This window comes from Lytechinus pictus, chromosome 17 (assembly GCF_037042905.1).
Source record: "Lytechinus pictus isolate F3 Inbred chromosome 17, Lp3.0, whole genome shotgun sequence".
Lineage (NCBI taxonomy): Eukaryota > Metazoa > Echinodermata > Echinoidea > Temnopleuroida > Toxopneustidae > Lytechinus > Lytechinus pictus.
The window spans coordinates 18987588-19000154 of NC_087261.1; the positions used below are offsets into that span (position 1 = coordinate 18987588).

The 12567-nt window shown below is 36.9% G+C and overlaps 1 protein-coding gene across 1 annotated transcript in view; it reads right to left on the reverse strand.

Moving 5' to 3' along the window:
• Positions 1–12158, reverse strand: part of LOC129280593 (uncharacterized) — a 37630-nt gene extending 25472 nt beyond the window's left edge. Inside the window, exon 1 of the mRNA XM_054916594.2 lies at positions 11792–12158. Within this exon, the coding sequence (XP_054772569.2) occupies positions 11792–11873 (82 nt within the window). The 5' untranslated portion in view covers positions 11874–12158. The remainder of the gene's footprint in view (positions 1–11791) is intronic.
• Between the last annotated feature and the right edge of the window lie 409 nt (positions 12159–12567).

The window sequence follows — 12567 nt, forward strand, 5'->3', positions numbered from 1 at the left end:
ATTAATTAATTATATCATTGCACTCGTATGAAGTTGTTAATTTGTTATTGATTTATGAATAAAAAACAGACACTCCTGTTAAAAAAAATAAATAAAGCGGGTCATGCATAACAAAACGTAATTATTTTCTCTAACATCTGAATATTATTCTCTTCATCTCTCCCCTCCCCCCCCCCCCCCCCCTCTTCTTGCCCCATCCCGATCCACCAAATCGTTGAGCAGTAGCACAATGACCACAAAGTTTTGAGGGGCAGACATTGCTTCTAGAGCCAAATTATTAAAGGCTGCAAGCGAGCGAAGCAAACGAGCAAAAAATTACTTTTTATTACCGAAATCTATTTTTGATAGATTTTTTAATAATATTCAGAAAATAATATAATATTTCACGACTTTTTTCGATTTCTCCCTTTTTTTCTTGGTCGTGAAAATTCTGGAGGGTCCATGCCCCAACCTCCCGTCTGTACGTCAGTGATATAAGGTACGGTGAATAAGAAAATCATTTTATTCCATCAATAATCAAACTATCATGCTTATTTTCATCTGAAATTTTGTCCGTTGAGTAATTTATTTTTTCACTTAATATGCTTATTCCACTCCATTAGTAGTCTTTTTATGCTTGGAGGTATCAAAAGTAAACAATGTTTGAGCCAGAAAATATTGTAGCACCAAATTCAATCGCATAGATGATTAACAATAAAGATTATGTGTAATGATTTCGTAAAAATTCATAACTTCGTGTATCCAGGCACATTATACCACTAATACCTTCACGATATGTGATAGAGATGTGATATAAATATATGTATAGGCCTAAAGGATAGGAAGAGAATTATCCCGAAGACAGAGACTGAGAACTGATGAAGGCCGAATAGATTTGTTAGTGGTGAGGAAGATAGTAGCATGGGTAGTCTTGAAGATAAATGTAATTATAGATATAGAGAAGTGGTGATCAGGAGAAGGTGCATGGGGTGAATGGGGGGGGGGGGGTTGAGGGCGTTACGGTGAAAGGAACAAATGGGGAGAGCTGGGAGAGACTCGGAGTGTGGGCGGAGGGGGCAAGGAGGGAGAGAGAGGGGGGGTGTAAGAGAGAGAGATTAACATGAGGAAGAGAGACAGACAGTCAGAGGGGGAGAGAGAGAGAGGGGGTGTGAGAGGGGGTGAGAGGCCGACCATGGACTTATCCATGGAGAGACGAGACGGTGAGTGAGAGGAGAGAGAGGAAATCAGAAGTTACTATCACTGCAAAAACGCCGATGTTAATTTAACACCAGCCTGTCATCTATATCGGTCCACACCAGAGAAGTGTTGAAACAACACGAATCAAACCGATATTGACTTAACAGTAATTGGTGTTGCTTTAATGCCAAATTGGTGTTAGCCTAACGCCAAACCGGTGTTGTTTCAACACCTAGCTCTCTGGTGTGGACCGATATAGATAACAGGCTGGTGTTAAATTAACACCGGTGTTTTTGCAGTGCAAATTGCTGTGGATTACACGGTGACACGACACTTGTTCCTGTCTTCAGAGGGTATATGGTTAGACCTAGGATTGTAATAGAGTTTTTGGTTCAGAATAATGCAAATATACACTGTAAAAACGCTGTTTAAAATTTTAAGCACGTGGTTTAAGCCCGTTACTCTGATTTGCGCTCTCCGCTCTCTCTTCATCTCAGTATCTCTCTGTAATTATGTAGATTATGTTTCGGCGCATGTTTGTTTAATGAAATTGTGCAATTTTACATACAGGGGCCGCGGAACGGTTTTGAAATTGGGGGGGGGGGGGGGGCTGAATCACCCAGTTCCCCCCCCCCCCCTTCCTTCCGTTTCCGCGCCCCCTGCCATATACATGCATAAATAAAGACAAAGCAAATAATAAACAAACAAGAAGGCGATTCGGTTTATGAAGACGGAAGGATGGAGAGAGACATACAGACTGCGGAAGACAGAAAGAGAGAAAAAGAACAAAATATAGGCAAGAAAGAAAGGGCAAGTTTTCAGTTAAAAAAAAGTACGGAAGAGAAAGATAGTAACCTTTGGAGATGTGAACGCCCTGTTGAGAGATACGACACACTTTTCATCGTCCGCGGTCTGATACGGATAGATACCAGATGTGAGAATAGCCATTCAACCAATCAACGCATCCCTTGTTACTCGTCATGGAAGATCTGACCTATCACACAAGGTCCCCGGAGAAACACAACGATCGGGAAGAGGAAACGCCGTGGGAGGAGTTGGCAAAAGTTCCAACTCTGATCACACTTTACAAACCCTTCACTCGAGGAAAGTGCTCTATGATGGCTTGAATACACCAAGTACTTGTGCTAGTATTGTGTGAAGACCTTTGATCAAAGTATTCAATGCAGTTCCGAACACATCTTAATTAGACATATCTTATGACATAATAAGGAGGTCAGCCATTTCATTCAATGAATAAAAATGTCTAGTCTATCATTTCCTACCGCCGAAGCCAGCTCCCGTCCGATCAAAGTTATTACTCTATTTCAATGACATAATTGTTGGTCTGTTTCGAGACGGTTTCTTTGGTGTGCAATGTTTTATTCGAGGTCAATGACCATGATGAATTGGGTGAATTCAATCACCCACGCGACTCACACGATCATAATTATACATTGCGAAATATGAGCAGTAAACCCCTCCATTTAAAGGACAAGTCCACCCCAACAAAAAAATAATTTGAATAAAAAGAGAAAAATCCGACAAGCATAACATTGAAAATTTCATCAAAATCGGATGTAAAATAAGAAAGTTATGACATTTTGAAGTGTCGCTTTAATTTCACAAAACAGTTATATTCACATCCCGGTCGTTATGCAAATGAGGGAACTGATGACATTACTCACTCACTCACTATTTCTTTTGTATTTTATCATATGAAATATTCTAATTTTCTCCTCATTGTCAAGTGAAACAACGATTAATGCCTCCCTGAGCATGTGGAATAAGCATTGTTTAATACTATATGGTTCAGTCAAGTTGGTCCTTATTATCAAATCTGTAAAAAATGAAATATTGCATAATAATAAAATTAAAAAAAAAGAACTTAGTGGGTGAGGGACATCATCGACTGTCTCATTTGCGTGCCACTGAATTGAAATGTGCATATCACTGTTTTGTGAAAAATAAGCTAAACTTTAAAATGTCATAACTTTCTTATTTTTGCATCCGATTTTGATGAAATTTCAATGTTATGCTAGTTTGATTTTTCTCCATCTATTCAAATTAACATTTTTCTGGGGTGGACTTGACCTTTAACAAGATGAAGATCTGAGTGAAAATGACACTGCACGCACTATCAATGACTATGAGACGGATAACAATGGCACCGCAGGACTGGAAGCCTGACGGCTGGGATCTACAGCACTCTTCCAGAATCAGATAGGTAAAGGTAAAATATGAACAATGCATTTTCAAATTAAAATAGTGGAGGCCAGGGCAACATTACCCCCCCCCCCCCCTTTCCAGGCAGCCTCTCCCACCAATCCATGTCCCTGTTTGGAAGCAATTCATAAACGATGTTTCTTCGATCAGTCATCGTGCACTTTGTTTTGATTCACCGGAAAAGTCAAATTTTCACCTCTTGGGAAAACTTCTTTCCCTAGATTTCAAAACATATTGAAAAGGACGTACAGTTCTCATATATTGTCTTAAATTTTTGAAACGGCGATTGTGTGCACTGTCAAACTACTTTGGTAGTCAGATGAGCGCAAACTGATATGAAGAGTTTAGTTGCAAAAGGGGGTTAGGTCCACTTTGGACCATTCCGAGAAAAATCATGTTTTTTATTTTCACTTATTGCAATATTCTTATGAGAAACTAAATTGTCATGATGTACTACCCTATCATGTGAACATAAAGTTGGGTATAAAAGAAATCTACCTGTCTTCAATTTTTTACATATATTAAAAAAAAAACACCATTGTGGACTTAACCCCTTTTGCAAGTAAACTGAAATGAATCCAATCTCTTTCGATTAAAAACAAAGATTTTTCTTTGCCACTTTCATTCACGTTTTCATTTGAATTTCAAATTGTCTTTGGTATCATCAGAGTGACTGAAAATTTAGAGGTTTAGAGACAGAAAACAATAAAATTTATGAAAAATGGACCTAACCCCTTTTGACAAATGAGTTCTTCAGAAGAGTTTAGTTGCAAAAGGGATTAGGTTCACTCCAAGAAAAGCATTTTTTCAATTCTCCCATATTGCAATATTCTTATGCGAAACTGAATTTTCATGATGCCCTACCATGAGAACATAAAATTGGGTATAAATGAAATCTACCTGTCTTCATATTTTTTATGATATTCTTTTCCAAAAAAAATCTGTGTGGACCTAACCCCTGTTGCAACTACACTGAAATGGACCTAACCCCTTTTGAAAAAAAAAAAGATTTTTCTTTGCCATTTTAGTTAACTTTTTAATAGGAATTTCAAATTTTCTTTGGTATCATCATATAGAGCTACTAAAAATATATACATTAAGACATAAAAATCAAATTTGATGAAAAATGGACCTAACCCCTTTTGCAAGTGAGCTCTTCATATGTCTATTCATTTCTCTATTCTAGTCACAAATAACTTATTGGAGACGATAAAATAGCCAATAAATTATGACTAAAATAACATTTACGCCCAGCTGATAGACCCTTTTATCTGCAGTGATATCCCTATTATGTAACATTATCGTTCCAACTGCATTAAAAAAAATATATATGAATTAAACTCTCTTGTTTAAAATTCAAACCCTTGTTTAAACTCTTAAACAAGTTCATATACAGAAGTACAGCGTTATATATAAAAAAAAATAAACAGCGTTTTTCCTTTGTAAACATATGTCATTGTATACCCCAACACACCCCCCCCCCCCAGGTCATGCAGAGAGAGAGAGAGAGAGAGGGAGAGAGAGAGGGGGTGGATAAAGGGGTTCCCCCCCCCCCCGTATAAGTGCTACTAAATGGATAAAACCTTATGAGCTAAGACATTGGGAAGAAATGGCTTAAACACTAGGTTATTATATATACTCTTAATCATAAATATATGAATCATGTTCACCCAAACTTCTCATTTTACGACACTACAGACTATTTCTTTAGAAAAGTCTCGTCGTCATACTAAGTGCAAACAAATATCTTCTTTTTTTATATATAAGACCAAGTCATTTCTTGCCGATAAATTCCTTGATCCGTCGTTGTGAACAACAGCCACCTTTGGTTACTTGACATCTTGCATGTGCGGTCTCCGCAAGTAATTAGACTATAGATTCAATCGTTCCGGAGGAAAATACATCTTCCTGACACTTACAGGTATGCCTCATCCCAAAGAAGTGCATGACAGCTCTTTAGACATCGTCAGCACGTACTCAAGAATCCCGAAATTTTGAAGTAGACCAAATTCAGAAAATGTCTCATCGAAAAGCCCAAAGGTGTTATCGGCACGTATAGTTGATGTTAAAGGGGGATTCAACCAAGATCCAAAGTGGGATTTTTTTTATGTATTAGTGAAATAATTCAGAGTTGTTCTTTAGACGAAAAAGCAAATTCAGACAAACAGATCCGACAAACACACTAAGAAAGCTAGGATTGTTAAAAGTAAAAAATGATGACTATAATTACCGAATTATATAGCAGCATATATAGAGACTTCAAATTGGCCAATTGGTGATGTCATAATGTATGGTAGGGACCATTGGTCCATTTACTCCAATATCCAATACACATAATGGAATTTTTTTTCAACTTAAAAATGACATTTTACTTTAATGAGGATATGCTATCAGAGTGGTAGTTTTATCACTGCCCCATGAGAAAACCCACGGCGAGAAAATTGTCCTGTACTCCCCCCCCCTCTCCCCCTGCGGCGTACCTGTAAAAACATTATGCAAGGAAGCTAAGGGATGAGTGGCGTAGCGGCGATCGGGGGGGGGGGTGGGCGGGCGTGGGGACAAGCCCCCTACCTCTTGAATTTCTTACAACAGCCTGTAAAGGGGAGAGGGTCGCCTCACCCCGGCCCACAGCATGCTTAAACACACAACTGAAGGGACATAGAATCTCACGAAATCGCAGCTTATGGTGAGTGATTACATAATCACATGATTACATTAATTATTAATGTTTACATCCTCAGATCGTCATAATTACATTTGCAGCCCCTGGTACTGGTTAGCCATCTGGATGGAATTGTTTGATTAAAACATAAGCAGAATAAACAGCCAGGTCTAACATGGCTTGTCTAAAAATGATTCAGTAATTACAATCTAGAAAATGATGCATATCCACCTGTTGCCCCGTGTTGAAAAAAACAACATTAAAAAACAAACACGCGCATGATCAGTACGTACTGATTTGTAGTTCCTCAACACTTTTTGTAGGTTTTATAATATTCAGATATTATAACAGAATCGTTTACTTATATGATTGACAGAACCAATTACACAGCAAGGAATTAAAAAAGATAAAGGCACATCGTTGCCTTCTACAAAGCACAAACATATAATCCAAGTGGAGAATGCCACTAGAAACATACTTTCTTTAAAAAGGAGGGAAATCGTCTAAAATCAATGTTAGACAAAACGAATTTAGATTAAAATAATGTTCTATGAAATTTGCAACATTTACTTGTTGTGAGTGACTGAACATTGCCGAAAAATGTGTGACAAAACTGTCAATATTAATATAGAGTTATATCTAATTTCGTTCTCACCTTGAGTTATTTATCCACTCTTTAACTCTTGATTGCTTTATATCTACTGCTCAAAGATTGAAGATTTCCCTCCGTTTTATTTTTATTTTTTTCATTTGGTGATGGTGACTTCATCTCGAGATACTGGATTGATGATGCACATTGTTAATTTAGAGAAGAAAAGCGATTGGCTGATGTCATGGACAATTAATAAATATTCTTTGTCACATACATTACATATACTTCTATACCTCCTTACTTATTTACTTTCTTAAAGTTATAGATATAGGAGCATCGTTCCGGATGATGGGGCGGGGCAAAATTGAAAAAAAGTGTCATAAATAAAAGCGCACCGAAAGATTTATACCACTATCGATACTTTTATAGTGCTTTCCAATGCTTTTTAAACATAATGCATGGCGCATTGTTATTTTTTCAAGTTGTACAAATATTGGGGGCAAATCAACATGTTTGCCCCTAAAATATTTTCAAATAGATACAATATACGAAAATAACTAACAGAGTCCGTTTTAAACATAACACAGAAAATAATGTTTGTCATGGGGAGGGAGGCAAAAATAAGATTAACATTCTATGCGGCCACCTGCCCCCATGAAGTAAGAACAGTTAATTTAGTTATGGGTTGTCATTTTCCATCATCATGCAGCTATCAGTAGACTACTTTGTTACTGGGATTCTTTTCTACTTAAAGGGATGGTCCGGGTTGAGGATATTTATATCTCATAAATAGAGTAAAATTCACAGAGCACAATGCTGAAAATTTGATCAAAACTGGATAACAAATAACGAAATTATTGAATTTTGAAAATTTGCATTATGCCGGTGAAACAGTTCTAGGCATGTCTTCATGAATATCCATTAGGTGGGCTGATGATCAGATGTCATATCCCCACTTGTTCTTTTGTATTTTACTATATGATATTATGTTTATTCAGAAATTTACTACGACTGGATTGACAACTGATATTTAAGTGCATTAGTTATTTCTTGCTGCAACTTATTTAATCACAATGGAGACACATCATTTACACATTTATTAAAAAAGAAACAATTACGACTTAATGTAATAACATAAGAAAAAAAGGAAAGTGGGTCTGTGACATCATCAGCGCACCTAATGGATATTCATGAAGACGTGTCTAGAACTGTTTCACCAGAATAATGCACATCTTTAAAATTAAATAACTTCATTATTTGTTATCCGATTTTGATGAAATTTCCAGCATTTTGCTTTGTGATTTTTACTCTTATTTATTTATTTACATATGAATATCTTCAGCCCGGCGTATCCCTTTAATTATATTAGTCTATTCACTCACTTACCATGTTTACTGTCTTCAAACGTTCATCTCATATTCATTAACTTGCTTTACTAACTTAGTTATGCAAAAGTTTATTACTCTTTTTTAAGTTCGGGTAAAAATGTTTGCCATGCATTTCTATGAATACAATAAAAACTTCACTAAGATGAAAGTAAATCGTATTTTTCCTTCGTTATTAATCATAAATCCAAACATGATGTCTTTCATTGATTTTTTAAAATCAAGCTTGAACCATGACAAATGCTAACAATAAAAACGCCTCGCTTTACTTTTTGTCAGCATCATGACTGTGCTGAGATTGGGGATGACTTTAGAGTTCCTCGTCGCACCAAAATAGACTGGGTTAAGTAGGATTAAATACTCATCCTGTTCAGCAGACATTAATCATTTCTTGGGTATTTCACCAACAAGCAGAGCTTTGAAGCTCCTTGTAATTGGTTTCAAGGAATGAAAGCATAAAACTAAACACAGACTGCACTATCCTGACGCTTTGATATGTCGGGTAACCAGACTTGAAAACAAAGGGCACATGAAAGTTTCAACTTGCATGTATACACGTAATTTGCGATGAGGAATACTGAAAGTCCAAGACACTCGTTCTGATGCTTTTAAGGGGTACTCTAAGCTGAAAATAGTATGATTCGTACAGATAAAGTAAATCACACAACAATGAAAATGACATCGTCAGAAATAAATTACAATGATGACATGTTAAAGGTTTGCATTATTTCAGTGAAACAGTTCTATGCCATTGTATGCACGATAGAGTAAGGACAAAATCAATAATTTAAGAAATTATTAATCTCTGTCTCGCTTACTTCGCCTTTTGTCAGCTTAACCTGAATAGTGCACCTTATCTAAAATCTCGGCCCTTTCAAAAAAATTTTGTCTTATAAATGATAACTCCACTATTTAGACCCCCTCGCAGTATGCCGCGGAGTTGGGAACAGTGAGTTGGCTCACCTCCCCCGTCCACGAGCTTTTTTTAATTATTATTATTACACTGTAAAAACGCTCTTTAGATTTTAAGCACGTTGTTTAAGCCCGTCACTCTAACAACTATATTGTTTAAACTTTTAAACAACTGTTTAAGCTTTTTAACCAAGTTGTTAAAAAAGTTTAAACAATTACAAAAAAAGTTTATACAACTTGTTAGAGTGACGGGCTTAGACCAGGGAAGTGTTATAGATGCTATATTTTTTTACTGTGTAGAATTAGAACTGTAAGCACTGGCGTATAGGATTTTCCAGTATTTTCGTCAGGGGGGCAAAAAGGTCTTTCAAGCTCGTCAGGGGGGCAGGGATACATGCATGGGTGGTGGCTCGTCAGGGGGGGGGGAAGACTGCCCCTCTGCCCCCCGCCCCCCCCCCCCGTAGGTACGCCAGTGACTGTAAGGGGTTGTACCCTCGATTGAATTTTTTTTTATTTTATTGAATTATTCCCCCCCCCCCTGCGATTCACCATAGATATATAGGTAGCTGTCATTTTAATGAATATTAATTAGATCAAACGACGGAAATCTCAAACGCCTGCATGTTCAAGATGAAAACAACAGAACCGCCACCTAATTTCCACCAATTAATCAGGTATAAGACGATCTTACGTCAGAAGAGTGGCAACAATTAGGAATCCACAAGGACCATCAATTACACTTTACCAATAATCTCTAACATCCTAACAACATAGGATGGGGCTGCCTTCAAAGGTCAAGTCCACCTCAGAGAAATGTTGATTCAAATCAACAGAGAAAAATCAGACAAGCATAATGCTGAAAATTCCATCAAAATCGGATGTAAAATAAGAAAGTTATGACATTTTAAAGTTTCGCTTATATTCACAAAATAGTTATATGCACAATAATTTAGTCACATGCAAAGAGATAATCGATGATGTCCCTCACTCACTATTTCTTTTGATTTTTATTGTTTGAATTATACAATATTTCAATTTTTACAGATTTGACAATAAGGACCAACTTGATTGAACCATATAATGTTAAACAATGGTAATTCCACATGTTCAAGGAGAATAAAGCTTTGTTTCACAGGACAATAGGAGAAAAATGAGAATATTTCACATTTCATATAACAAAATACAAAAGAAAAAGTGAGTGAGTGATGTCATCGGTTCCCTCATTTGCATACCGACCGGAATGTGCATATAACTATTATTAAGCGAAACTTAACAATGTCATAACTTTCTTATTTTAAATCCGATTTTAATGAAGTTTTCAGTGTTATGCTCGTTGGATTTTTTTAATTCATAATTATTAGCTTTTTGTTGGGGTGGACTTGTACTTTAAAATAGCAAATAGAAACCCTGTATTGCTTTATATGCTGGACAAACGCCAGAATAATAATTCTCCTTGCACAAGACATCGATGTCTTCGGAAGAAGAAGTGGCACAAATTGGCACCGCTTCTTTATAATGGTCAGCCCAAGGACGCGCATCAATGGACTTCTACAATCTCAGTGCCGATTACTGTATCATGATTAAAATCATTGTTTCAAAAAGTCACTGCTTCATTCAACAACTTGACTCGTCTCAATGTAGTGAGAAACAATGAATCGTTCAAGGGCTCGTTGCAGAAAGAGATGGAATCAAACGTGAATTGTTTTTCAGCCAATCAAGACCGCGACCATCTGTTGAGTTACGTTCAAACGAAATTCTTCCTGCAGAGGGTCCCAAAGCAATCACAGGATGTACCATAAATGTGATTTTCAAAACTTTCAAAATCGTTCAAACAGCTTTCATAAGAAAGCGTAAAAAATGATATGTTTAGCACCTTTGACCATTAACCCTATCTAGGCCGGGGTATTTTGGGAGATCATATGGCGGGGGGGGGGGGGGGGGGCTCCCCCCCCCCCTTGAGATCTTGGCCGTCGATCGCGCCGAAAATTGGCACGCGGATTGTATGGGACATAATCTACAAAATTGTATAGAAATTTATTTCATGCAAATCGTTATTAAGTGATTATGCTAATTTATGTGTAATTAGTATGCAAAATCATACTTTTTCTTCGATCACTCCTTTAATAGAGCTCCAAATGTTCTAATTTTTGGTATAAAAAATCTTTGTGGTGTTTTTAGCAGATGTACGTGAAAAAATTGCGATATCAGATCAATTTCTTATGTATTATATTGTTTTTTGCAAATACTTGTGTATTTTTCGGACCTTTCATTTGTTTGTTACTTTGTTTGTTTGGGGTTTTTATGAACTTTGTCAGGGACTCTCGAGCGATCATAAACAGCATAAAACAAATCTGTTTAGACCAAAACTAAGAATAATCATACATTTATGATTTTTGGTTGAAAACTCAATTTGCATCGACTAATTTGTACACGAAGTCACGTTTTTTAAAAACATTTTTGGTCCGACATGCACTTTATCAGTAAAGTTTCCTCTTTTGTTAGGGTGGGCTTGTCGTATCCCTGTTAAAATATAATTCACTTCATCACATCAAAATGTCTTGTCGTGTCTATCACGACTATGAATGAAATTGACAATCATAATCAGGCGCGTACGCAGGGGGGGGGATACAGGGGTTCAACCCCCCCCCCCCCTCAGATTTTTGAAGGCCTTAATTTCTTTCTTTTTTTGCTTGTCAATTTTTTTTGTTCCGATCAGGCCTTAAAACAATTTGGGTGAAAACTGATCACAATGGTAAGTTTTATACCAAATATGTAAGCCCTATTCGCCATATTATTCCATTTTGAAATACTCATCAATATAAAAACGAAGAAAATGCTTACTTATCGCAGATGAGAAGCCTACCAATCCAAGAACAGCCGCACAGAACGTTAAACGATAAAATCCCGAAAATATCCTGTCCATTTCAGTGGTTCCAACAGTTCAAAAGCCTACAAAGATTTGGAGTCAGAACCCCTCAGCTGTTTTATAGATATTTATCCAAAGTTTGTATAAAATGTGGAAGAACGTTCCCCTGGGATAGAATACACATCCAAAATCCACCTGTGTATGTGTGCGGTGCGATATATGTCATGCCTGCGACAATCCTTTACAGAATGACTAACTCTTGAAGACTCGGGAAGATATACACGAATCAACAGTAGCGGAAAGGCGGCAAAACTGATTAACTTCGTTAAATCGAGGGTGTACATTGTGAAGGAGATTGACCAAGAGGGCGTGCTTCATGTATCTCGCAGCACAACGCAAGGACCTTTTCTATATACTAATAATTTAGTAAAAATTTAACAAAGCAAAAGAGGGATTGGGGCACTAAGAACAGAATTAAAATCAATACAGATCTATGAGATAATTCAGTGCACTGGCGTACAGATGGGGGAGGGGGGCTTAGACCCCCAAAAAATCACGATCAAGAAAAAAGGGAGAGAGAAAAGGTGATGAAATCATATTTTCTGAATAAATTTCGGTTACATTAGGAAGTTATTTTTTCATCTTGCCGAACTTTAATGATAAAATTTGTCAAAAATATAGGACTTACATATACCTACAAAGGCTATACATACTGAAGGTTAATCGAGAAGTCGACGTGTGTCATAACAAG